The sequence below is a fragment of the Condylura cristata genome, unplaced genomic scaffold (genome assembly GCF_000260355.1).
Source record: "Condylura cristata isolate star-nosed mole 26May11 unplaced genomic scaffold, ConCri1.0 scaffold00011, whole genome shotgun sequence".
Lineage (NCBI taxonomy): Eukaryota > Metazoa > Chordata > Mammalia > Eulipotyphla > Talpidae > Condylura > Condylura cristata.
Window position 1 is genome coordinate 31,811,304 of NW_004567112.1, and position 27,045 is coordinate 31,838,348.

The window sequence follows — 27,045 nt, forward strand, 5'->3', positions numbered from 1 at the left end:
AAATATGGTGATCAAGGTCAAAGAAGAAAGAGCTTTTAAATCAAATACTCCAAAGTGTAAGTGAATGCAGGAAAACGATCAGGTGGGAGGTGTGTAGTGTGTGACTTCTAGTATTTAGCCTGATGGTGTTTGGCAGATGCAGTTTTATGAATTACAAGAAATGCTTACTTTAGCTACCCTAGCCTGTCCCCACGAAGTCTCATTAGCTGAAGCAACACCAAAACAGTGCATCAGCAGTATTTTGAAATTCAGTTATCTCTGACATTATGGTTCATTCATTCAGAAGAAAGAGAACACTATGTTCTACCAGGGTATGCAAGATATTTAGCATGTCTATTGCCTTTGAAAAAGGGATTGACAGCTACCAAAACAATTCACTTTACAGAACCGGAAGTGGAAGCACAAGCGGAAGCTCAGAGAGTTATTGAGGCTTCTGAGTTTCTCACTGGTGATCACCGAGGGAGCTGAGATGCAAGTCCAGGTTCCCCGACTTCAGAACTCTCCTGCTCCTTCTGTATTCTCTTGGTAGCATTCCATCAGCGTCCGCTGTATGTAGTTTTTAGCTATTGATACTTTAGCATTAAATAGCCTAAATTATTTTGCTAAATCTTCCTGAACTAGATACATGGGGAGAATTGGCGAGTAGGTTGGTGTGGAGGATTTGAACTTGGTGATGGTAGCTGAGAATCCAAAGAATTGATACCCCAGGACCGCATTGGGGGATTTGGTTAGAGTGTAGGCTCTGTTTCCTGAGTTTAGGGGAAATCCCAGATTCTTCATTTCTAGCAAGTGCTCAGGTGATAGAGAGGCTGCTAGTTAGGGGACCACAAATAACAAGATCCCAGGGTTTTTGTAGCAGCATGTGTGGTGGAGGCCCGGAGAAGAAGGGAGGAGTGTTTGGTAGACGTGGGGTGGCTGGAGGAGTTGGAATCTGAGGGAAAAGCCGCAATGCAGCAGTTGTAGGGAGGCTGTGCAAGGTGCCTGGGGGATGGGGGAGGTGGGTATGCTGGGCACAGTGCTGACAGTGCCTTTGGCTGATGCTATAGGTTCTGAGCCCAGGGTGAGTACAGTGTTAACTTAATCCTTTATGGTGTCTGATGATTCACTGGACGCAGCACTGCCATACAAGTGATCCATGTGGCTCAAACGTCAGTGGAAGGAGATCACACTGAGCAGTGATGTTTGCTTTGAGTAAGGCTCCAGAACATTCAGTAGTACAGGGTGTGCCAATGTGGCTGGGAGAGGCTTCCTCTAAGCTCTGGTAGCAGAAGCATCACGTTTGCATGCAACAGATACGTAACCACAATTTGTGGGCAATTACTTTTTAAAATTTATTTAAATTTATTTATTTATGCATAAAAGAGCTGTGGTACAGACCAGAGGTGGGAGGGAGGGACAGTGGGAAGATTCACAAGAGACAGAGTAGGGAACAGAACAGACAGATCTACTGAAATACGCTGCTGAGGGGAGCAGCGGGCAGGCCAGGAGAGGTCTGCTATGCCATGTGGGTTACAGCCTGGCAGGGGATCGATCTTGTGCTTTAACCCATTGTGCCACTTAGGTAATTACTTTTTGTCACCTTGAATTAGGGGGGAAAGGGAGCAGCAGTGTTAGCGGGCAGCACTGTATGGGGAAGGGAAGAGCTGCCTCTGAGTGTTGTTTGACCACAGATAAATCCCAACTCTCTGTGGGCCTCAGCTTCCTCCTCTGCTAATTGCAAACAGCACTGCCTGCCACAGTCATTGTGAAGTATAGGGGTGCTTTGCAAATGCAAGACCATCTGTCTAAACTTATTAACACAGAAAATTGGCATCTAAGAAAGTGTGGGGATAGGATGCTGCTTCCACACAAGTTTTTTAAATATGCTTTTTTTTTTTTAAGATTTATTTATTTATTCATACAGAACTGGGGTACAGGCCAGAGATGCAGAGGGTGATTCATCAGGTACAGAGTAGGGAGCAGAACAGGCAGATTGACAAGGTACACTGCTGAGGGGAGCAGTGGGCGGGTCAGGAGAGGTCTGCTGCGCCATGTGGTCACCTCCAGGGCAGGCGGGGATCGAAGTCTTGGGGAAGTGGCTTTAGCTTCTTAGTGCTGTGCTTTAACCCGCTGCGCCACCAGGGAAGGCCTTTAAAATATGCTTTTAAACCCCCCAAATGAAACAACTTATGTGGACGTTTTCCAAGTATGAATTAGTCCTGCCCACGTTTTATTTATTTTTGCAATAAAAATTTGGGAGCATCATTTTAACGTCATCATTTCATCTTACTTAAAATATTTATATCAAGATATTTTCTAGGATAAGTAAGTGAAAGACAAAAATCAAGAGAACACTAAGCTAGATTACTTAATAACATTTTCTTTCTCTGATTTTTGCCTATAAAATGTTCTACTCCCCTGCTTAGTTGTTTGGGATTAGAATTTGCTTAGTGAAGAAACTGTCTTCTGGAAAAAGGTGACTTCATGTCTGTCCCTACCATACCTTTAGCGATGTTGCAAAACCTAAGGCCAGTGATGTAACCCCAGTGAGTAAAGTCTGGACGGAGGTCATAGAGTTCTCTGGCAGTTCATACACTTCCCTGATTTCCACTTGTCCTGTTGATTGTATGCTAAGTTGACTTAGAGGGACAAAAGTGATATATTTTTTTTTGTTTGTTTCAGTAATCCTTTTTTTTTTATTATTATTATTACAAAGTTTATTTTTACATCATTTTGCACATTTTTTTTTTCATCTCGATTGTAATCCCCGCGGGTTCAAAAGTGATATTTTAAATTTCTAGAAATTTAATAAATTGAGCTCATCTTCAGATTTTAAAGCAAAACTGATTTATACTGGCTGGTTCTGGTCACTATGATTTTATTCCAAAATGTAGGTTACGCGTGTTAAAAGTAGTCTTTAGGGAGGTGGCTAAACACCTCCCCGCCATCTTCTGGGTGGAATTTAAACCTGAGAGGGGATGGCCAGGCCTTGGAAACATGTACAGTCTATTTGCCACTCCTATTGAAGTCTATTTACCACTCCTATTGACTGCTTTGCATTGACCCCTAAGTTGGGCCCATTTTTCTACTTGAAAAATATTAAGAATCAGTTACAGCACAGCTGTAAGCAGAGAACTCCAGAGATGCACTCATGGTCTCTGATGCCCTAAAGTAACTGGGCTTGTGCAATGCCCCCTTTCCTTCCCTCCACCCCAGGCCCCTTTATTGGGAGGACACCTGGCCAATCGAGGGCTGCTCTCCCAGCCCACCCAACTTCCTGCTTTTTCCCCCATAATTACTGGCTAATTTTAAACACACCCATGTTGGCTCTATTTTTACTTCAGTTGGACATTTACCCTGGCAAGCGTGTTTGCTTATGTAAAATGTTTATTTAGCGATAATAACAACCTTCGAAAGACTGCTTATTTAATAGAGGATCGCATAGTTATCAAAATCCTTGTAGAGACTGCTTTATTTATCAGGGTGTGGGATTGTTTTTGTATTTCATAGCTATAAAAATGTTTAAACTTTCTGGATGCTTATTTAATACACTCTGGTGGGTTGAGCAAGATGTTTACTTGGAAGGAGACCTGGAGAATGCATGTAAAAGGCAGCACTAGTATTTGCAGGGCAGGAGGCTGCAACAGGTCACTGACAGCAGCTGGTTCTGCCTGGAACACCAGCACTTATTCACCTCCTTGCAGTTCCTAACACACCCTGGGAACACACAGCATTTGTGCTTATTGTCATTATTACTCAACTTTGGCATCCCACGTATTCATCTAGGTCAGAAACTTGGAACTCATCCTCCCACGCCTTCCTATATGCAGTGAGGTCCCCAATCCCACTTCTACTTTTGGGCTATGCCATATAATCTCCCTGCCTCCAGGGTAGCCCTATTGGTATATTCTCCACCCACTGTGTGGAGCTAGCACGTGGTTTGTTTCTGCGGATCTTTTGCTGAAACTCTTCCTTGGTTTCTCTTTATCATCGGGGAAAAGTCTGAACTCATTGAAGGGGGCACACAGACCTTAGTGATCTGGCCTCAGCCACCTCTTCCACTCTTTTCTCTTACCACTCCCCAGCTCAGATGCAACACCCCAGCCTCACTTGAATTGTTAGGAGGGCTCCGAGCGCTCTAGCTTGTGGGCCCCCATCAGTGTTGTTTCTGTCCCCTGGGACAGATTGCCTAGTGTCACCGGCATGACTGTTTGTCCTTACTATGGAGGACCCCCGCTACCCCCGGCGTGGAGGAGGTGCTGAATTCATGTTCAGAAAATGGATGTGAGCATTGGGTGGGCAGCAAGAAGGTGCCTGTGCTTTGTGTAGCTGGTGGAGTCTGACCTGGCCTTGCTTCTCTGGCCTTGCCACCTTCCTTTCCTGCTAGCTCAGCCACTGCTGAAATGGCATGCTGCTTCCTAGCACAGATCTGTCTTGCAGAGAAGGAAATGCCAACCTGGCCCTCTGGTGTAACCCTAGACTCAGGATAATTGTTCTCACGAGGACTGGGAGGCTGAGCCGACTTCTAGGTAGTCAATTTTTCTTATTTGGCTCCAGAGCTGCCTTTTGCTCGTCTTTGGGAACCCTGCCCCTCGATTGCCATGTTGCTAGAATACATGGTCAGCAGCCCTGGCCTTCAGATTCTAAGAGTTTCTTCTATATTCTGTAATGAAGACACAAGAAGTTAACTCTCCATTCTAATCGTAGTGACTTTTCCCTCCTATGGGTTAACAGCCCCTTAGTGAGCTCAGCTTCCCTGAATAGCTCTGTAAGGTCTTTGATGGCCAGAATCACGCTTCCCACTTCTGCTGCTCATACAGAGTAACCTGTATGAGCAGCAGATAATCATCCAGATAACCTGTCTTCCCACTCACTGATATTTTTGGCAACCTGAATCTGTTGAATGCCTCTAATGAATTTTTCTTTTTTTGTTATAATACTTTCAGCTCCACGATTTCTAGTTAATTTGTATGATTTTATCATTCTGCTGATAGTCTCTATTTAGTGAGACACTTTCCCCCTTCCCTCCTCTTTTCAAGGGTTGGTTTCGACCCATGGTTTCCTTTATATCATTGGGAACACTTAAGATAGATGATTTAAAGTCTTCGTCTAGTAAGTCCAACCTAACTTAGTTAATGACTTAGTAGCTTTTTGTTGTTGAAGATGGACATTTTGAATATTATAAAGTGGCAATTTTCTCCTCTCCTTGGTGTTTATTGTTGTTACTTATTGTGAATCATTATTCTTGTTTTAACACTTTCCTGAACTATTTTGTACCCTGTTCTTTTTGTGGTGTGTGACAAATGTAGTCTATTTTCAACTAGCTTGGTGATTGACTAATGTTTTCACAAGTTTCCTTAACTACCTGGGGCCAAAAGAAAAAAAAAAAATACTCCCCTGGTCTTTGCAGACCGTCCTCATCTGAGGGGTGCTCTTCAAATCTTATCTGAGCTATCTACAGATATATCTTACCCTCCACTTTCCTATCCAGTTCTGCACATTTATTTGGCCTTCTTGAGTCCTGAAAATTTTTGTGATTCCCTTGGATATTTAAAAAAAAACCTTCGTCCCCATGTATTTCTTTTCCAAAATACTCCATTTCATGACTTTGGTCTATGTATTGCTTGTCTCAGGTGCTATCTTTTGGGTCAATCTGCTGTTTTACTGGCTCAGGTCTGTGAACACTCCAAGGTGGGCAAAATAAAGACCAGCCCCATGCACCAGTACTTCTGGGGTCAGCGGAACAGGCCAAGAAGCACAAGTATGTTCCTTCACAATAAGATTTGTTTTGTTCCCTCTGGCACTAGCAACCTGCATTAGGAACATGGGCCAGCAACTTCATGGGTACATTGACTTGGGGAGTGAGGGGCTAGGGAAAGCTAAAACACCACAGGCTCTACTGCTGCATTGTGGTAGCATCTCTCCATTAGGTTGCTGTACACTCTCGGCTGGATTCCAGAGCTCTGAAAAAGTTAATTCTACAGTTTTTCTCTCCCAAGTTATTGACTTTTGTGGAAGGATAGGACCCCAGAGTTCCACCATTTTCACTGACATCACTCTCTTCTTTTCCTATTTATATCCTTAATTGGGTTTTTATATATCCCTGAAAAGTAAGTTTTTAAAACCTTGTATTCACATTTATAAAAAGGCCATTATGTAAGATGTTATCTTTTGGCCGCTTTCCACTGACTATTGCCTCAGTTCATCAGTATCGTTTTGTGTGACACTATGGTTGAAGTGTTCGTTGCTGAAAGCTGTTCCAGGATAAGATTATTTTGGGGCAATTGATTAGCTTCCTCTGTGTAAATATTTTGTTTTCATACCCTGAGAGTAGTTGGAATAAGAGAGTGCTTATTTTTCCAGATACTAATCAATAGGAAGTTTTAACGTTCCTAGTACATGTAGCATCTCTGAAGGATGTGTTAGCACGGAAGGGTGTGTCCGCTTGCACCTGGCTCAAATGTGAGGTAAGAATGTGTGTATACAAATGGAGGGGGAGAAATCCTCAGCATCTTTGAAAAAGAGTTGATGACAGATTTTGCAAGAAGTTGGATATGGATGGTAAAAAAAATCAGAAATTGAAATAACTTCTTAGAATTTCAAGCCTCAGAAGTTGGTGCTTTTGTGTTTTGGGGGAAGGGATGGCCCTACTAATAAAGGATACAATCAAATTTTTGAAAAATAGCAATGCCTAGTTGGATTTGCACAATATTATATGAATGTCTCAGAGTCTGGTCTTCCACATGTTATTCCTGGATCAAAGCAAAAAAAAAAAAAAGTTTTAGTGGTGTTTTTTTCTGACTTTGAAGCCTTCTTCCTCTGATTTAGCTTGCATCTTCCTGGTAGAAGGAAAATTCAATTTTACTGCTTCGCTGCTGGGCTGCATACTCTCCGAGTCCAACTTGTGACTTCCCGGCGCCCAACTCTCCACCTCCCTGCCCAGCTTAGCTCGTCTCCCCCCATCACCCCATGGAGTCAAGGCAGTGCTCCTTAGCATCAACCAGCTAATGCTCTAGCTATGTTTCCTTGGATGGTGAAGCTCCCCCCACCCCCTCACACCCTAGCCTTTTTGTCTCCCTGTTGCCTTTTAAAGTCTTATAATTTCTTTGGAATTCAACTCAATTTCTGTTCTTTTCCATTAAGTCTTTGCACACGTCTTTTCCTCCTTTTCGTAATAGGTGTTATATAAGCGCTACTACCTAAAATCAGGTGTCCTTGCCCTTAAAGCTCCTTCATGAAGCTGGCCAGTGAGGTTTGCATGTACTGCTTATTGGAAACACCATTCTCCATTTGGTATTTCACATTTAGAGATGTCTTAGGGGTCAATTTTACCAAAAAATGAGACTTTTCCAAAGCCAAGCTTCTTTAAGAGGCATGTCAGCAAAGCTTCAGAGTTGAAGGTTGCTGCATGGAAGTGAGATCATCTCTGAGCTTTTGACATGTTGAATTGGACTTAGGTAATCAGTGGGGCGGGGGGCATTAGGACAATTCATGCGTAAGGGAGAACAGTCTGTGCGTAGCAGAGCTTTAATTTGGGTTTGTAATGGCAAGTTAGGGCTACAAAGTCCTGTGGGTTCCGTTCTCTTAAGTAATTACTCTTTGGCGAGATCTGTCAGTTTTCTCTGAAGGGGACAGATTGAAGCTACTGTTTTAACTCTAGACCAAAGAGACTCTAACTGGTAGAATTTAGTACAAAGGAGACAGGTTTTGGCTAGTTCAGCAGCGTCAAGACTTTGCATTTTATTTTTACAAGAGCGTGCCAATAAATGGATATCTTTACTGCAGCGTTATAGAGAAGTTGGAGATATACGGTACCTGGGGAATGAAAAGTTAAATAATTTATGGCACAACTTCATTATGGGATACTATTCAAGTACCAACAAATGAGTCTTTCTGTGTAGATATGCGAAAAGAGGACCACAGTATAGTGTGCTGGGGTAGGGGCGGGGGAGGCCAGATGCAAAATAACGTATATGAAAATCTCTTTTTGTTTAGAAGGAAGCCATGTTGTTTTCTTATCCACCTCCATAGAAGGTGCATAAAAATAATAGTGTTAGGGAGCATTCCATCAAACTCATACCGAGTGCTAGCACTGTGCTTTGCCCTCCACATACCTAAATGATCTCATTTAGTTCCCACAACAATGCTATGAGGTAGCTAGTTACTTCACCTGCTTTATAAATGAGGAAACCACAACCTGGCGAAGTTAGGAATCGAGCCCAAGTCGCACAGTAGGAACTCCAGCTCTGAAACCTGTGCTTCCAACCACTTTGCTCTATGTGCTTCCTGCTAATCGTTATCTGCTAACAAAATCAAAGGATTTATTATTAAATATAAGCTATCCCTGATATTTCGTGAGGATGTCATATGAAGCTCACAGAAGATGTGAACTGAGGTGCCTCGCAGCTGCTTCCCTCCCTCTGAATTTGTGTCCAGGCTGCTGAGACCTGTAAATTTCTCTGTCCAGACCCCAAACCCTGCCATTACCCACCACCAGAGCATGAACACCCCAGGATGCCGTTTGCACTTTGGAATTCAGAAGACAGTTAAGCTGTTTTGTTTCCTGACTTCTTGTTAGCTCTAGAAACCTTGATGAGTTCTTCAAAGTCAAACTTCATCTTGCTCTAAAGCCAACTTAGTATGCAATAGCCACCGTTCTGACTGCTATGATAACATAGGTCTGCAGTTCACATTAAACATTAGCTCATGTTGCCTCGGGGTTTGAAACCAGTGTACCCAGAAGACATTTACAAAGAGACAGCAATGTTGAAATATTTTAAGAGCAAACAGGAGTTTTCCTGGGTGCTGACAGGGACACAGCTATGTTGTCTAAAGTCTCTATTTGAGTCCTCACCTTTCCAGTCCGTCTCAGTGGCCATTCCCCTCTCCACTTTCAGCAGTCTTGTGCCTGAGCATTTCCGCTCACTCTCTCTGCTAAATAGGTCTGCTGAAAATCGTATATGTGAAATCGCTTACTTGATCCCAGAAGTGGTTACATCAATAGAGGTCTCATTCCCCAAGGGGAGAACACCACCACTGCTGACCCATCAGGAAGCACAACTGGCCAGGATCACCAGAAACAAAAGCAAAAGCTTTTAAAAATATGCTCATATTGGGGAGAGAAATGCACGGGATTATGGTGATGGCACACGGGTGACTTGGTGATAGGAAACCCCTGGGGATTACAAGATTACAATTGAGAAGGAAAAAAAATGTACAAAATGATGTAAAAATAAACTTTTGTAAAATAAAAAATACATATATGCTCATATTTCTCATCAGTACAGCATTTGGTCACCAGAATTGTTAGCTCAGGTTATTGCATCCTGCTTTCTGCTTCCCACAATCCAATCTTTGATGCGCAAGGTTTGGGTGGGTTGCTTTTTATTACCTCCTAGTGGGAACCAGTTTCCCTGCTCATTCTCATTCTCTGTGATCTCAATTCACTACTGTTCTATGAGCTGAAGTTCTAGCTGAGAGTGGGAGACAATGAAGTGGGAACTGTCACGTAATGCATGAATTGGTTATAGGTAACATTTCTTTAATGGGTCAGAGCAAAGTAATGCAGGAGTTATGTGAGCAGGATGTTTATCAAGTATATAAGACTGATTATGTAGAGGTTGCATTTGTCATCTGAAAACCTTGAGAATGTCAACTCTGTTAATTTCCCAATAGCCAATCTCTTTCTCAAAAACAAAACAGAAAAAGTGTAACCTGTCATCTGGATCCTGTCCAGGTAATTTTTATGCATCTTGCTTGTTAATCTGACAGCCAGTGCCTTAGAGAAGTTGACAGTTTAAGTTATTTCTATTTAGTTAAAAAAAAATATGGACTCCAAAGTTTTCCCTCTAAAACAATCTGTTGTGTAACTTCACGCTGGCTCAGAACACAGGTGCCTGTTCTTACTCTGAGAAGATAGAGGGGAAGAGTCCAACCTGGACCAGGAATGGGGAAGGTGGGGGAGCACCTCACAGCCACCCTGTGTGTGGCAATCTTAGCTTAAAGCGCAGCTCCAGAAAAGTTTCTCACCGCCTGCTTGTATCCCTGAGTAACCTGGACCCCCCTACCCTCCAACATGGGGTGTCACCCTTGGAGCACTATGGAGATTGGTTGTGGAGCTAAAGTTCCCAAATGTTCTGCAGGGTCTATAGTACCTGCTCACGCTGCACTGACCTTAGGACTTTGGGATATCAGCATCAAGGACTGAAATTTCTCCAGGTAAGAAGACCCCCCTCCCAGGAAATGGACTCCTCCAATTTCCTCACATGATTATTCAGGCACTTTCACTTTTCCATATATAGGAGTCACTCAGGAGCAAGCTCTGAGCAGTCGGAGGGAGTGACACATCTGTACTCGGCCCTTCCCTTCTCACCCATCCTCACCTCACCTTCACGTGCTCGCAGAGTTAGGCAGAAGTGACCTCAGTGCTTCTGCCATAGAGAAGGCTCTTGGGCTTGAGGGGGGGTAGCTTGGCAAAGTCACAGTATTAAAACTACCTTGAAGCTGAGTGGAGAAGATGAATGGGCCGGTGGATGGCTTGTGCGACCATTCTCTGAGCAAAGAAGGAGCCTTCATGTTCACATCGGAGTCTGTGGGAGAGGGACACCCAGGTAAGTGGGGGCATCCTGGACCGACAGCTGCTTGTAACTGAGGAAGGCACATCTCCTAGAGGTCTTAAAAGCAATTTGGGTTAGTAACTATAAAGGCTCTCTGGTGGAACAATATGAAGTTTTTCTTATTCATTCGCTGCAGTTTTGTCAAACAGCTGCTTGCTGTGCAGGGATAAACTAAGTTGCTGGAGACAAGGGTCTCCCCTGTGGCCCACCACTAGCAGCTCAGCCTGAGGGGCTGCCACAGAGGACTCACGGTTGGCTGGGTAAACATAATGTGCATGGAAATGTATCATCAGATGTAAACTTTTTATGTGCATTTGTACACACATGTATATCAGTGCGTGTTTATATATATTTATATATGTCAACCTCCAATTGAGAGGCAGTGAGCAACTTAATAGAAAATGGTCCCTCCACCAAGACCACGCATGGGTCATTGAGCTTTGCATGTCAAGCATGCACAATTTAGTATGAACAGCAGTGCTTCTTGATATTGCTGAACTAATTTTGTAAGTCCCAGAAGCCATAGATATATTGTCTAAAAGAAGTATAGATGGATTTCCTAAAGAGAAAAGAATTTTTAAAGCAATTTTTCAGCCAATGGAAGATGAGTATACTGTGATATTTGGGAAATGAGCGGTTTCCCTGGTAACCGTGGGGACCATGATCAGAACCTCAAGTTCAAGGGCAGAAGTCACAAAATTCCGAGTGCTTTAGCATCACCAGCATGGATGTTAAAACACTGAGTGATGAGCAATTCCCCCAGCCCCCTGCACGGAGTTTCTGACTTAGTAGGCCTTGGGTGAGGCGCAAAGGTTTTGTAGTTTTAATAAGTTCCAAGAGTTGCTGGTGCCACTGGTTGGGAACCACATCTTGAAAAACACTGATCTAGGAAAAGCTTAGTGTCTAGACCAACTGATTTATGTATTTAAGCATGTCTTCAAAAATGACTTGAGTATTTGGAGTTTTAAGTAACCTATCATTAAGCCTACTTTGTCATCTGCCTCATCCTATGCTTTCTCAAAGAGATTTAATTTTCATGACTTGTATATCAAAATGCTTTGGGCATCTTGATGCATTTACTCCTTCCATGGGTGTTAACTGGCCATTCTCAACTGGGGTGGTTTTGCCCTTTCCCCCTCAAGGGACTTCATAATCCTGGAAACCTATTTGGTCATCACAGCATTGTGGGAATGGGGTACTATTGTGATTTAGCAGATAGAAGCCAGGCATGTTTACAAACATCCTGATTACAAGACCATTCCCCCTGCAACAAAGAATTACCTGACCCCAAATGTAGGTAGTGCTGCTACTGAAAATCAGCCTGACACCGAGTTTTGATGTGACTTAACTGATTTTAATGCAAATAACTATTTTCATTGTGCATAGCTTTCAGTTACTAAGTTTACTGTGCTCATAAGCTCAGATCTATTGTATGCCTGACACATTCTGGACAGCTATGTGGCTTAGGAAGGCCAGGTAGAATCTGGCAGGACAATTCGCTCCAGCTGGAAGAAACAGGTGCGTTGGCAGCCATGGCAGATGGACAGTCACACAATGCAGTGTGCTCCGTAGACAGGGAATGGAAATTCCAGCCAATCAGCTGATTATTTTGTCTCTCTATTGGCAGGCCTTCCTTTGTCTGGTCCCTGTTTCACTTGCCCCTGTAACTGTTGAGACCTGTTAGTCTCCTTTAAGTTTTGGTGATTCTCTGCTTGTCATTCCAGTTCTAAATTCCTTCATACCAGCAGGATGAATTTTCAACATCCAAGAAAACCACATATTGGCTGTTTGAAGCCTACTAAATGATACTGATAGAAATTTAGAAAGCCTTAAGAAACAGTTCCAAAAGGGCCTCCTTAAGCATTAGCTCTGTCTCTGGAGCTCAGATTGTGACGCTATCTTAATATTCTTGCTCAACTCTGGCTTTATCCGTGGTACCTCTTACCCAGCTTCTTTTATGCATTGGGCACCTGTGACCTGTGACCTTTAAACAAGCAAAGCCATCCATGACCCTCATGTGAGTGGCTGTCAGGGCCCTGATGGGAAGTCAGTGGAGGGAATTTCAACAGCAGGGGTCTTCACTAGAGAGGCTGTGCAGAAGCGGTGGGCCCAGACACACCTGGACGTACAGCCAGGATCTGCCACTGGTCAGAGGCTAGCTGGAAAAACTTGAATATATATTTAATAACAGTTTCTGAAGGAAGGATTAAAGAATTCACCTTTACTGGCAGGTGAACATTTTTAATGACAGAACTTAATCTATGCTTTTGAAAGTGGAGTCACATGATTCTAGATCGAGATTCTTGATTTAAAAACTTTAAAAAAAGGGCTCTCCTCAGTGGCGCAGTGGGTTAAAGCACTGCATTATGAAGCTCTCTGAAGTCACTGTAGCACAAGTTTGATCCCGCCAGGGAGGTGATCCACATGGCATGGCAGACCTCTCCTGACCTACCCGCTGCTCCCTTCAGCAGTATACATTGTCAATCTGCCTGTACTGCTCCCGCTCTGTCTCTGGTGAAGCCTCTCACTGCACCTGCACCTCTGGCCTGTACCCCAGTTCTGTAAGCATAAATAAATAAATCTTTAAAAAATAAAAACTTAAAAAAAAAAAAGCAGAGAGAGACTTAAGGAAATGTTTTAAAGTGACATCATAGTGATTGAAGGTAACCTGTTTGTGTGAATATGTCCAAACTTACCGAATTGTACCCATTCTCTATATTCAGGTGTTTTGTATCCTATTCCTCAATAAAACTGGGCAACTGTCTTAAGCTTTCATCTATTAGGACTAAAACTGTACAGGTGTTTGGGACACTAAATGAAAGCTTGACAGGCCACATAACCTCAAAGCAACCATGCATTCTTCTTGAGGCCATTCAGTGGTGTATGGGTTAGACCAAGAGTCTTCCTGGCAAAGAGTGGAAGGAGAAGCTCGAATCCCAGCTCATGCTGAGCTCTTGCCAGACCCACCTTGACCCAGCTGTTAAGAGCAAGTAGCCTTCGGGAGGCTGACGGAACTTTGGGAAGGGTCTGAAAGCTGCTTCTGGAAATATTGTGCAAAACTGAAATGATGGGTAGAGGTGCCGTTAGAGACTCCTTGTGTGTGGACATGAGGAGGGCCTGTGTGTGTGCAGCGCCGGGCATCTTTTGCAGCCCACAGCAGAAGGCATCTGTGCCATCTGATTTGGCACCAGTCTTACTGATGTTATTAGCGACTTCAACTTCTATTGGACTTTTCTGGATGTTAGGATTAAAGGGATCATGTTGAGGAATGATGGGCTTTTTCATTAGAAGTGTGGGGGGGCAGGTGTTTTGCTTTAACATCTTAGAAATGTTTTTGGACTACATTACCTTTGTGAGGGACTTTGTTATGTCTTTATATTATTGATATCATCCAAAATTACAAATGGGAGTAAGTAAACATTTCAAAAAAACTTCAAATGGCTTATGCTTAAAAAAAACATGTACTGTAAAAAAGCATGTACTGTTCGGTGGGGAGATTGACATGTAAACTGCAAAATACCTACTTGTTTTAACATTTCAGGTTGTTATACCTAATATGTCTGGGATTCTCATGCGTGCTTGTTCTTGTCCAGATAAGATCTGTGACCAGATCAGTGATGCAGTGCTGGATGCTCATCTCAAGCAGGACCCCAATGCCAAGGTGGCCTGTGGTAAGAAATGCCCTTTCCCCGCCTGCTGGGGACCTAACAGGCCCAGACTTGAAAGCTTGACCTGTTCTGTAGCACAGTGGAGGGTCAGAGACTACAGAGCCTGAAGCACCTTGAGGTGAACAAGGGCAGCCCTCGAGGTGAACTGCAGAGGGATCATGGAAGCAGCTGCATCAGGACCTGCTGAGGACAGCAGATCCCAGGGCCCAGAAGGGACACCACTCCTTCTCCTCCCGTGCTGCCCTGGCCTCTGCCTGGCATGGACTGCTGCTTCCCTCTCCATTGCCCCCCATGCTCTGTGTCAGACACTGCAGGGGTCTATGCCCCTTTGAGCCTAGAGTCACCCTGACATCTTTGTTAACAGCCGGGGAGCAGACTGACTGCTTTGGGTGTTTGTTTAGGATCTACTCCCATATGCCTGCAGCAGAGTTTTACAATAAGCGGTAGGGAGAGGATCACACTCTGTTGACGGCTTCTTTAAGGTGCCCTCACAGAGCTGGGTCTCCCTCCAGTCCACACAGCAATCTTACTATCTTTGTATAACTCTCGAGGAAACTGAGACCGGGTTTTGTATGAAAACTCAGGGTGACCGATTCTTTCCCACACTCAGGTCTCCAGACAGCATGGGATGATGGTGGGCGCCAGCTCTGGGGTCTCCTCTCTTTATTAGCATCTCCCTTTTCTCTGGAGTCCACTCCTTGTAGGGTTCCGTGAGTCTCCCTGTCAGCACCTGGAGGAGCTCCGGTGCAGAGTGTCCGGTTCCCGGGGTGTGGCCTTTCACTTTGCCTTTTCTCGCAGAGACGGTATGCAAGACGGGCATGGTGCTGCTGTGTGGGGAGATCACCTCCGTGGGTGTGGTGGACTACCAGCGGGTGGTGAGAGACGCCATCAAGCACATTGGCTACGACGACTCTGCCAAGGGTGAGGGCAGGCCTCTGGCCCGAAAATAGGTTCTGGTCCCTGTTGAGGGAGCTCCTGACTCAAATTTGAGGCTCTGTGGCTTAGGGAAACGCAAACACCTCCAGGAGTGAAAACACAGGTCCAAGGGTCAAATTCTCTGGCCAAAGTATGGCAGCCCAGGTGAAGTGTGCCCAGCTGAACCAGCAATGTGCCCGCACGCTGTTGGTCCTGGACTTGTTTCAGGTCCTGCCTCGTTGGTGCTGGTTTTGACAGAGGAAGAAGTGTCAAGTAAACTGAGCTGCCCTCTGCTGAGGATGAGTTCTCTTCTCTGCGGGCACTGGTCTTTTTGCATCAGCCTCAGGAGCACTGCCGTGGTTTGCATGCAGATGAGGAACTGAGGCTTAGAAATACGGGTCATTTGTGCAGGATAACGCAGTATGTGGCAGCCAGGCTGGGGACTGCTGTGCTTTCTGCTACTTTCCATTATAGGCAAGGAAAGTGAGGACTGCACCCAGAGCTGGGACGGATAGCAGGCGAAAGAGACTGGCTGCCTCAGGCTAGCTCCAGTGCCAGGCTGTGTGCGAGCCCCAAACCCAGGGGAGGAGCACAGGCCCCAGTGGAAGTGGAGGGGAACACGGTGATCAGGCGGGGTTGAGAGGGCCCAGAAGCTGATTCTGACATCTAAGGCTGGGCAGCCAGGAAGGGCCCAACTTGAAGTGGCATCAAAGAACTAGGGTGCATGGGGTAGTAGTTAAGAGCTTGTAGACACCGCATCCAGGGGTGCATCAGTGCTTCGGGGCCCTGTGTCTTCACGCTGACTTCCTCGGCAGGCTCTGGCCTCTGGTTCTTACAGTTCCCATAATGGCTCCTGGCTTTAGGTGATACATGTAATTCTGAATTTAAAAAAAATATATATTTTTGGGTTCTCAGTTGGCCCTCTCCGAATTTCCTAGAAGAAGGTAGAAGCCTCAAACAGGAGCACTGACGGCCCGCTTCTAGACCAAACCCCCATACACCTGCACCTGAGACTCAAAGTGCTGGCTTCTGCTTTGTGTCACTGACTGGTCGTTTAGGGTGGTGTGTGGCATTTGTGGGTGGGCTGGGGTAGGTGATACCCCACACCTTTGTACGTGGGAGAGTTGCTCACCACGTGGGGGCCCAGATGCACAGAAATCAGTCTGGTCCCAATCTGATGTCCCCAAGGACTCACTGAAGCACATGAAAGTTTGGGGGGTTGTCAAGAGTCTCTGGGGGGTTGTCAAGAGAACCAGAACATGAAGGTTAATTCTCCCCACCAGCACTCAGGGAAGAAACACCCTGTCCCCGGGTGGCAGCTTCCCAACTGGCTCCCCACAGAGCCTTCACCCCTTCTACCGGGAAGGCAGGCTTGCTTACATACACATGGACATCATGGAAAAGCAGACCATGTTCTGCATGAGGTCTCCAGGAAACTCCCCAGGAGCTACTGTCTCCCAGAAAGGGAGACGTGAGCGCGAGCCCAGCCCTGATGTTGGCTGTTTTCTGGGGCTGAACTTGTGTGCGCATCAGGTACAGCCGCAAGAAGGCCACAGCAGCAAGTCTCAGCCAACTACTGTTTGCTGCAGAGTTGCCGGCCTCACTGCCCACCCTGACCCTTGCTTTTCTCCCCTTCACGCCCTAAACTCTTTCCAAACCACTCTGAGCCCTTGGTTAGCTCTTCAGGACGGAGAAGAGTCGTAGTTTAGAATGAACACCACAGAGAGTGAGTGGGTAAAATGCAGAATGTTTAATGCAACATTGGCGAGTCCCTGGCCACTCTGCAGGGGTTGTTCATTGGCTGGTGCATTTGAGGCTGATGCAGAATGAGGCAGGCGCTGGAGGCTTGGTGCCCTGGTGAGCCAGGGAGAACGATTTGAATTTGGGCCTGTGGTGGAGGTGGCGGGGCTGTGAAAGTAGGAGCATCTAGACAGAGAAGCCTTGTGGAGGTGGAAAAGTCTTTTTTTTTTTTTAAGAACTGTCATATTTTTTTTGAATTTCAATGACTTGACAAAATGCCTCAAGCTTTTTTTTTTTTTTTTTAGGAAAAAAAACCTATATTTTATTTAAAAAGGACAGAACACTGAAAAAATGAATACGAAATTTTTTTGATTGTAAATGTTTTTACTTTTCTTTTTTTAAATATAGTAGTTTATTTTTACATCATTTTATACAAAGTCTATCATATTTAAAGCCAAACCTTAAATATGTTCACACAGGATGATGGAATTTAGGTGACAAAGGCTGAGTTGGAAAAAAATTCCACTTTTACGTCATTTGGTTTCCACTTGAAGCATGTTCAGAGGCAATAGATTGGATCTGGGTTTATGTACTTTTTTTTATTATTATTAACAAGCCCATTCTGGCAGCGTGGGTAGGAGCAGAACAGGCTGGCCGGAAGGTGACAGTTGGCCAACTTGCCATAATCCTGGCCCCTGTGGTGAGGCCGGGGACTCTGTGGCTCCTCAATCCCGCAGTCCCCGAGCACGGCCCAGCGTGTCTGTGCCGACAGACTGGGAAGGGAACATGCTGTCGGTGCCTGCCCAGGGGTCCCTCATGGGCTTCCTCGGCTGCAGCTAGCCCAGACTTCCCCGAACCCGTGCCCAGCCTGCTGCACCTGGTCGGGAGAGCACCCATCCCTGGCTCTGCCTCTGGGTCAAAGTTTCTGCGAGTTGCAGAGGGGGCTTCAGCCTCGAAGGGTGTGGCTCCAGGTGGCGGGCACATTGCCCCGCTCAGAGCAAGCTGGGGTCTAGAGCTGTCTCGATAGTTCGCCGACACTATTTCCTGAGTGTGTTTCGTACTTGCGTCAGGCTTCCTCCAGAATGGCTGTTCAGCAGCGGCCGCGGTGGAAGGACCTGACTCTCACTCGGAACCCTGATTTTCAACCTGAGTCCTGGGAGTTGCCCTGGGCAAGGCAGGAAGCAGTGTGAGTGCAGCCAGAGAAGCTGCAGTGAGCCTGGTTTTCGTGCTGCAGCTCTCTTTCAGATTTATCTTTTTAATCAAGGTATAGTTTCCTTCAGTAAAATGCACCGTGGGGGATTTTCTTTGACCAGAGAGTTCTGATAGTAGGGGGAAGATCCATGACCTGGCTTGTTTATGTGGGGCCTTGGTGGTGGTCCCACACAGCCCCCGGCTAGCAAGCACCACCCCCATCCTACACGCCATGCCAGGAGCTGACAGTCCCAGAAGCCTCACAGCCGCCGTCGGTCTGGCCTGAGTCCCCACTCAAACCTGCTTTTCCTTCCGCACAGGCTTTGACTTCAAGACCTGCAACGTGCTGGTGGCGTTGGAGCAGCAGTCCCCAGACATCGCCCAGTGTGTCCACCTAGACAAAAATGAAGAGGACGTGGGAGCTGGAGATCAGGTAACACTGGAGCCTGGGCGCTGTGTCAGGGCCTCGGCGTGGTCAGTCTGTCTGCAGCCTGCTCTCACCCGTGCTGGGAGCAGCCCGGGGAAATTCTCACATAGTGGATAAATCATCTGTGAGTTGGGCACACTCTGGAGATTCCGCGGGAGCACGGGGCAGTTAGGTGCCTGGCGTGAGTCGGACACCCCTGGTGTGGGGCAGCGACTTTAGGGCCCTGCCGTGTTGGGAAGGCCTCCATGACCACTGGACGTAGAGACTGGGGGACAGGAGCCACTGTCCCTCCACGAATGGCCTGTGCATGCGCTGCAGGCATGAGGCCCCACGCCAGTGACATTTTAAGTTGCCAGGAGTTGTTTTGTTGTCTAACGTGGGTGATGTGGTCCTTACTGGCTCTTGCCGCTGCCGCAGGGTTTGATGTTCGGCTATGCTACGGATGAGACAGAAGAGTGCATGCCCCTCACCATCATCCTTGCTCACAAACTCAATGCCCGGATGGCGGAGCTGAGACGCTCGGGGGTCCTCCCCTGGCTGAGGCCCGACTCAAAGACTCAGGTGAGCTGCCCCCTTTTTCCTCCTGTGGAGCTCTAGGCTCACACTTGTAATACCCCCAATTCCCCTCTTTTTTTTTTTTTAAAGATTTATTTATTCATACAGAACTGGGGTACAGGCCAGAGATGCGGAGGGTGAGAGAATTCACCAGGGATAGAGTGGGGAGCAGAACAGGCAGATCAACGAAGTACACTGCTGAGGGGAGCAGCGGGCGGGTCAGGAGAGGTCTGCCACGCCATGTGGTCACCTCCGAGGCAGGCGGGGATCGAACTTGTGAGTAAGTGGCTTAGGCTTCTTTTGCAATGCATTAACCCGCTGCGCCACCAGGGAGGGCCCACCTCTTTTTTTTTTTTTTTGAAAGACAGGTTCCTTGAGAAGGAAACACCTGCATGCTTGCAGGTGGGCAAAGAGTTGCATCTTGAAAGGGGCAGGTTTAAGAAAGAGGCACTTGCATGGACGTATGTGGGCAGGCTGTCTGGGGCAAGACATGCTGGTTCTCGTCAAGTTTAAGATCAAAATATCCGGTCTGGATACTGAAAGGGTTGTTGATATCGAAAAGAACAATTTATTTGAAAAGACTTTGGCTCTAGACTTCTCCCTTACCCCAACGTTTTGTTACGACCACATATAAAAATAAGTACAGAAAAATTGGAAGAGCAGAATTTTCTTCTTTGCCTTCTTAGCGTCTATTGATTCTGGTGATTCCCTGCTTCCTGCCACAGCCTTCCCTGTCATCTGGCTTCCACCTTTGGCACCTGCCTTTCCACACACATAGGCACCACGCTGAGCAAAGCTGGACACAGCGTGAACAACTGCTGTCAGCACCTTACTGGGGCCCTTTATTCTCAAAACAAAGCAAGCAAAAAACAAACAAAAAAGGCTTTTTACCTTTGCTGTTTCTGACTTTCTGCCCCATGGGCCCTGACCTGTCTGCTCCTGATCTCGCTGCTCCCTGAAGTGTTGAAATTCATGCCCCTAGAGTCTATATTTGCAGGAGCTGATGCAAGTGTTAGCACACCCAGGTTCACAGCCCGCATTCATTCTCCAGTTTTCCATCCACCCTCTTTGACCCCACTGACCCCTTTGACTCCCTAATATGCCACCTGTGAGTCGTATTTCTCACTCACCCTGCAAACAAATGTGCCCCGAGAGCCCGATGTGGGCAGGCGCTCTGCCCGGCGTCTCTCTCTGCTCCGCTTCCCGCGCCCCGTGTTTTCTCTGAGGGCATCCCTCTGCTCCTGCCTGGCCTGTCCCAGCTGCGCCAGAGTCAGTGCCCAAGCTGCTCCCTGACTGGACTCTCAGCTCAGCCCCTGGTATCTGCTCATTCTCTTCTACAGCTTTCTGCTTCTGTGGGAGAGCAACTCCCACTTGTTATTCAGGCCTCTGCTCTTCCAGCTTTCACCTCCACTGCTCACCTCCCCCATTTGTGGCTCAATTCTGTATCATTTCACTCATGTTCCCTTTGTTTCTTAGTGCTCGTAGCTTTGCCCCCACTCTTTGCCTTGCTTGCTGTCTTTCTCTGGTCCCTAACTGTCCATCTGTCCACCGGCCAAGTCCCCATGGATGTCTTCCCCAGCTACAACCAGATGGGGCCTTTTCTCACCCCTGTCCTTGGAATTTGGCACATGTGCTTTTTATAGCTCAGCCAGGTGCACGTGGCCTTACTTACTCCAGCTGTACAGGGGTGCATGTCTCTCACCCCAAGTGCAAGGCCCCAGGGGCCGAGGCTGCATACTGGCTGGACATGAGGCAAGGAGGGGAGCTTGCGGCATAAAAGGGACCCTTCCTCGGGCTTTCAGGTGTCATCCGCGTGACTCCCAAAGTGGAAAATAGAAACACCTGCACTCCTCAGGTGTTCTTGGAGGTTGTGGGGCACGAGAGCCAAAAGACATAGATTGCAATGGCACCAGATAAAAGGGGCCCGCAAAGGTTGGCGTGTGGGGCCCAGCGTGATCCGGAACTGTGCTGTGATGTAGGGTGAAGATTCACAGAAAAGGAGATCCCAGGATGGGGAGGGGGGAAGTCAGTGTGCGACTGAGCTTGTCTTATCCTTGTGCGAGAGTGAGGAAAGGAGGCCCCACCTCCTTCATTTTGCTTAGCTAGTAGCAGATTTCCAAGTCTGGGCAGTGAGGCGGGGCAGAGAACAGGTCCTTTCAGGGTCTCCCTTCCTTCAAGGAGACACAGCATTCTCTTTAAAATGCTGCTTTGGAAGCCAGGGTCTCGCCCACTCCCCTGCCACAGTCCCCTGAGCCAGGGGGCATGGAGGGCATGTGGGCGTGGGTCTGTGTGGGTGCTCTCCCAGCTCACTGCATGGGGCTGCCTCACCGTGGGGTGCTGTGACAGAAACAGGTTGCAGAAGGGTTTCCATCCTCCAAACAATGTTGACTGTGTACACACTGAGTCTTCACACCTGAACAAATTCTTGCTGCTGATACGGGGGACGGGGTGCAATGTGGGTGGTTATTTTTGTTCCTGATCAGAGCTGTGTTTTTCCCCCACATCATGCTGACATGATGAGATAAGAGTCTTGCTTGGAGCCCTTTGCTCTGGCAGGTCTCTGGTTATACAAGGGCGCTGCCTGGCGTTTGAGGCCACCTGGCGTTTGAGGGTGCGGCTCCATAAGGCAGAGGGCGATAGAGACGGGCTCAGTGGCTCCTCAAGATGCGAACCTTCTGGACAGACGTGATACAGCAGATCCAGTCCTGGAGCTGGCCACAGGGCCTCACCTCGGGGAGCCCCCGCTCCCCACCTCTAGCTCCAGCGCTGGTTTCTTTTGTAGCTTCATGTGTCGTCTTCACCATCTCCTTCCTCTCACCCTGCAAGCCCACAGGAGAAAAGGCTCCTTTGTTACCAGACAGACCAGGCTGTGACATCGGGCTCTTCTGCCCACCACGTGTCAGTAGAGGATGGGATCTCTGGAGAAGATTCTGGTCTGTGCTGCTGTGGGAGTGACACAGGTTTTTGAATCAGGCAGGGCACAGTATTTGGCTCTCGATGGCTGGCTTGTGACCTCAGGCAAGTTGTTTTGCTTTCCATAGCCTTGTTTTTCTCAGTTGCAAAGTAGGGGTGACAACACCTACCTTGGTACCGGGGATGGGCACAGAACCGGCCCATGCTGGTGAAACGGAACTGGGTATTTCCTGGGGGCTGATCTTCAAGGACACTGCAGGCAGCTTACTCCGTCCAGCTCTTTTCTGCTGTTCTTCTCTTTTGTCAAAATACTCAGAAATTGAAATCCAGTGCTTGCTGTTCCCTCCATCTCAGCCCGAGTCCCTCTCATCTGTCCCTACAGCAGACAAGTCCACTGGTGGGCAGTATGTGGCCTGAGGGCCCTTCACAGGGGCCAGGATAGGTGGTCCCAGGCCGCTGGGGGTCAAGAAAGGGCTTTGGCCAGGGGAGCATCTGTTGGTACACAGGACCCTCTGAAATAGAAGGAAAGGAGCCAAGTGGGTCCATGTTGAGAGAAACGCTGAAACCCAAGTTTCCTCGTGCTGCTCCAGCTGTGGCTACAGGTGGAGAGTGACTTAAGCCTCACATGCCCACATGCCGAGCACCCAGCAGTGACTCAAACAAAAGGATGTAGCAGATTAGCTTTCCTGAAGGCTCTTCAAGGACATGACCCCCCCTCCCCCGAATCCTGGGAGCCCTGGCTACCTCCTGGGCACCTATACCTGGACATAGCAGTGTTCTCTGCTCAGGACAAGGCCTCATGTGTCTCCTCCTCTCCCGGCTGCCAGGTGACAGTCCAGTACACACAGAAAAATGGCGCGGTCATCCCTGAGCGCATCCACACCATCGTGATCTCCGTCCAGCACAACGAGGACATATCGCTGGAGGCCATGCGCGAGGCCCTGAAGGAGCAGGTGATTCGGGACGTGGTGCCAGCCAAGTACCTGGACGAAAAGACCATTTACCACCTGCAGCCGAGCGGGCGGTTCGTCATCGGCGGCCCCCAGGTGCGCTCCTCTCTGATGTGTCTGTGCTGGGGTTGCTGAGCCACCGCGGCTCTGCGTGGCTGGAGGGTCTGGTGGGGGTGAACTGTGAAGTCAGCCGCCGTGGTCTCCATCGGTGCCTGAGGAATCGCAGACATGCCCCCAGGAGCTCCCACTTAGTGGTGCTGTTCCCCCCAACCCCCAGACACCTCAGACCTATTGACTCGGTTGCCCAAGGTTGACCTTTTCCAGGCGGTGCTCACCAGGTGTTCCACGTAGACTCTGTTTAACCCCTGTGGGTGCCAAGGTGGGACAGTTTTTGTAGATGAGGATGGGGTGCAGAAGTGGATTGTTGCAGATGTTTTGCCACAAAACAGAGCCCCTATCATGGGCTCTGTGACCAAGTGCAGCGGCAGAAACATAGGGTGAAAGAGAGGGAACACTTAGCTTTTCTGGCAGGGCTTCCCCAGCCTAGACGGACCTATGGACCTTCGCTCTCTGGGAGGAGGGCATACAGTATGCAGACTGTCCCCAAGCCCTTGAATATCGACCTGCCTTCCTTGGCAGCATCTTTTTGGATGGGTATGAGAGAGAGTAGACATTTGAGGGGGAGATGAGCAACATGGCATTTGCTGGGTGGCATCTTCCTCCTGCGGCTGGATGTCTCCATTGTGATAGACACATGGCGCTGGGAGCTGGCTTTGGTTCCCTGGCGTTGCCTTTGCCAGACTGTCTGATGAGACTCTTGATGGCTTTCCTGACTCTGTCGCTGCTCGGGGTCTGAACTGGGATTTGGGCCCAGTATTTCTGGCTGACTCCTAGCCAAGGGGTCTTTGAACGATGCCCACAGACAGTCTCAGGGTGCCCTTTCTAAGTTGTTGCCAATGGCCATCACGGTGTTAAAGCCGCCTCCTTCCCCCAGCTACTGGGGGGCTCTGGTTCTCATCTCCTCCCTTCATTTCTTCCTTTCCCTCTGCAGGGGGATGCAGGCGTGACTGGACGGAAGATTATTGTGGACACCTATGGCGGCTGGGGGGCGCACGGAGGTGGGGCCTTCTCTGGGAAGGACTACACCAAAGTGGACCGCTCAGCAGCTTACGCTGCCCGCTGGGTGGCCAAGTCCCTGGTGAAAGCAGGGCTGTGCCGGAGAGTGCTGGTGCAGGTGCGTCTCCCCCCACTCTGCCCAGAGCAAGGCCCTGCTGGCCCTGGGGGTGGGGGAGGCCACCACTTTGTCAGGGCACGTGACTCTGCATGTGTCATGCTGGGTCGGTACTCTGAAAATCCGAGGGTTGCGCCCAAGTTCCATGCAGATGCTGTACAGAATGACCCGCCATGAAGCGGGCGGGGATTTCTAGGCAGGCAAGGTGGGAGGAGCACGTTGGGCAAAAGATGTGTGGCCCCTGCCTGCGGGCACCGGCTCTCTGTGCGGGCCCCAGCACAGAGGCTTTGGCCCCTGACACTGCTGTCTTCTGGAAGGTTTCTTACGCCATTGGTGTGGCTAAGCCCCTGTCCATCTCCCTCTTCACGTATGGAACGTCTAAGAAGACAGAGAAGGAGCTGCTAGATGTGGTGAATAAGAACTTTGACCTTCGGCCTGGCGTCATTGTGAGGTAAAAGTGCCCCACATGGCTGCTGTTAGGCAGGACTTGCTTTTCTTCCCTCGATGCGCAGGGAGACAGGGCGGAGGGCTGTCAGCCTCCCTCAAGCCCCTTGGACACCCCAGTGCAGGATGTCTGGCTTTCAGGAGGCGGGGGCACGAGATCACTTCTGGCCCTGTAGACACTGTGGTCAGTGGGATTGTTGTTGAGCAGGTGTGTGGGGGTGGGGGTAGGGGAGAATCTTAGGAAAATGTCTAAGGCCAACTGTGATGGGCAAATCTAGTCTCATCTGCTTTTGTTCCTGATGCCGCCCTTGCTTTCTGGAGCTTAGCCTCGTTGATGTAGGTCCGGACCAGGTCATCGGAGTGGAGAGGAGGAAGGCACATTAAGGGCAGAGTTCAAGTCCTGGTCCCTAGGTGTGCCTGGGTGGCTGGACACCCCTGCGCCTCTGAGCCTGTCTCCCGGGAGCCATCGCAGTAGTGTGGTATAGACAAACTCCTGGGAAATTGCCAGGTGGCAATAGTCCACCAAGAGAAGCCTGTTCCATTTCAGTGGCCCTTTCTTCTCTGAACATGCAGGGATCTGGACTTGAAGAAGCCCATCTACCAGAAGACGGCATGCTATGGCCATTTTGGAAGAAGCGAGTTCCCATGGGAAGTTCCCAAGAAGCTTGTGTTCTAGAGCTGCTGGGAGCTGGGCCAGCTGTGTCCTGGAGGCAGCAGGGTGGCCATGTTCCTCTTCTGCAGGACCCCAACTTTCAGATCCCCCCAGCTTCTGACTGCCTCGGGGAGTGCCTCCCCCAACTCTACTCACCCCACGCCCTCCAGTCCTGTCTTCACCCGGTGGTCAGGAGGCAGAGGGCTCCATGGTGCTGGGGGTCAGGACGCCTCCTAAGGATGGTCATGATGTCCCCTCCCCCCACCAGGCCAAGGTGATGTTAATTTGAGAAATCCCCCCTTTCTGTCAAGAATCAGTCCCGCTTGACCTTGTAGCCTGGACCTTCACCAGCTCCTCTGTCCCTCCCCATGCCCGTGGTGCCTTTCACTGGACTCAGGGCTCCCTCTAGGCTGGCCCTCACACCTGCACCCTGGGCCAGGCCTTTCCTCCCATGCCAGGCATCTGGCAGGGACAGAGCATCTACAGTGTGGGAGGCCCTGAGCTAATTCCTGATTCCCGTTCTTCACTGCAACATGATGAAGTAGCACCTCTTCTTATCCCCACTTATACCTGGGGGAACTGGGGCTCAGGGTCCCAAGGTAACATTCACAAGGTCCTGCGGTCACATGTGTCAGGATCTAGACCTGAATCCAGAACTTTCACTCAGGAAGCTGTACACCTCCGTCTCACACCAGAAACAGGTCTGAGCAGAGACAGAGCAGATTAGGCTGTCCCCAGCCTGAGGTTGCTGGGAATTAGGGGACTAACCCACTGGCTCTAGATGGCCCCTGGAGTCCTTGAGCAGCAAGGTTAGGACCGTTCCAGAGGGCTCTTTTATTTCAGAAGACAGGTGAGGGTAAGTTGGCCATGGGGCTAATCAGTGGCTGGCATTTAGTTTTGAGAAGCAACCACATGACCCCAGCCCCTGAGCATTCAGGACTTTGGTTTGGAAAACTCTGGGGTGAGTGGTTCAAATCCAGTCCAGGTCTGGCTGGGCTTCCTGGAGCAGAAGCAGCAGCTTGTCCTAGCACAGGGTACAGTCCCCAAGGTGGGAGACATGTGCCCCTCAAGTCTTCCTCTCTTTGTCCCCTCAGCGCCCCCTGCAGTCGGAACACTGTTGCAATAATGCAAGCCCCTCAATGCCCCTTTCAGAGAGGCCGGTCCTAAGGCCTGAATATTTAATGTTAGATGGTGACCCCAGTGGCAGGGCCTACTCCTGGCGGTGGGCAAGTTGATTGAGATGTCATAAGCAGATGCCACTTGCGTCGCAAAGCCACTTGGAGGCTTCTGGGGGTGGGGGTGGGGCAGGTCTACTCCCAGGGTAGCCAATGGCCCCGGGCTGTACTAGGGTCTCAGAGACTGCATCTTTACCTGCTTTCTTTCTGTGACCAGCACCTGCTACACCAACTGTCCTCATCCTGGGGCTCTCACATAGCATCTTTGCCTTCTCCCAGCTCTCTGGACTTCAGGGAAGGAGCCCCAGGGAAAGAGTGGGGGCTGGTCTTCCCATGGCAAAGGGTGGCTGTGCCTTGGAGTTCATAAAGTCTCGTCTGTGCAACCTGCATCTGGGACCTGGCTTGGAGCACAAAGAAACTAGGATTTCTCTATCAGGAAGGGCAGCCCCTCAGGGCAGGGCAGGAGCCCACATTCTCATACGGATGTGACCTGGAAGCTTTGGTTTCTCCACAGGACTCCCAGTTAGTCTGAAAATCTCAGGGTTCTTTCAAGGGAGGGAGCCACAGGTTTGCAAGTGGCTGAGTTCCT

The 27,045-nt window shown here is 48.6% G+C and overlaps 1 protein-coding gene across 1 annotated transcript; it reads left to right on the forward strand.

The window, feature by feature from the left end:
• Positions 1-10,450: 10,450 nt before the first annotated feature.
• On the forward strand, positions 10,451-25,305 carry MAT1A (methionine adenosyltransferase I, alpha). Its single transcript, XM_004680698.1, has 9 exons — positions 10,451-10,589; positions 14,189-14,266; positions 15,062-15,184; positions 18,430-18,542; positions 18,954-19,097; positions 22,832-23,050; positions 24,006-24,188; positions 24,503-24,636; positions 25,203-25,305. The coding sequence occupies exons 1-9, from the start codon at positions 10,496-10,498 to the stop codon at positions 25,303-25,305; spliced, it is 1,191 nt and encodes a 396-aa protein (XP_004680755.1). The 5' UTR covers positions 10,451-10,495.
• Positions 25,306-27,045: the final 1,740 nt, after the last annotated feature.

Excerpts from the sequence above, each read along its gene's own strand:
- MAT1A (XM_004680698.1), top strand. The coding sequence starts at position 10,496 with ATGAATGGGCCGGTGGATGGCTTGTGCGACCATTCTCTGAGCAAAGAA. Across the intron at positions 23,051-24,005 it reads TCGTCATCGGCGGCCCCCAG|GGGGATGCAGGCGTGACTGG; the intron begins GTGCGCTCCTCT and ends TTCCCTCTGCAG. Across the intron at positions 24,189-24,502 it reads GCCGGAGAGTGCTGGTGCAG|GTTTCTTACGCCATTGGTGT; the intron begins GTGCGTCTCCCC and ends GTCTTCTGGAAG.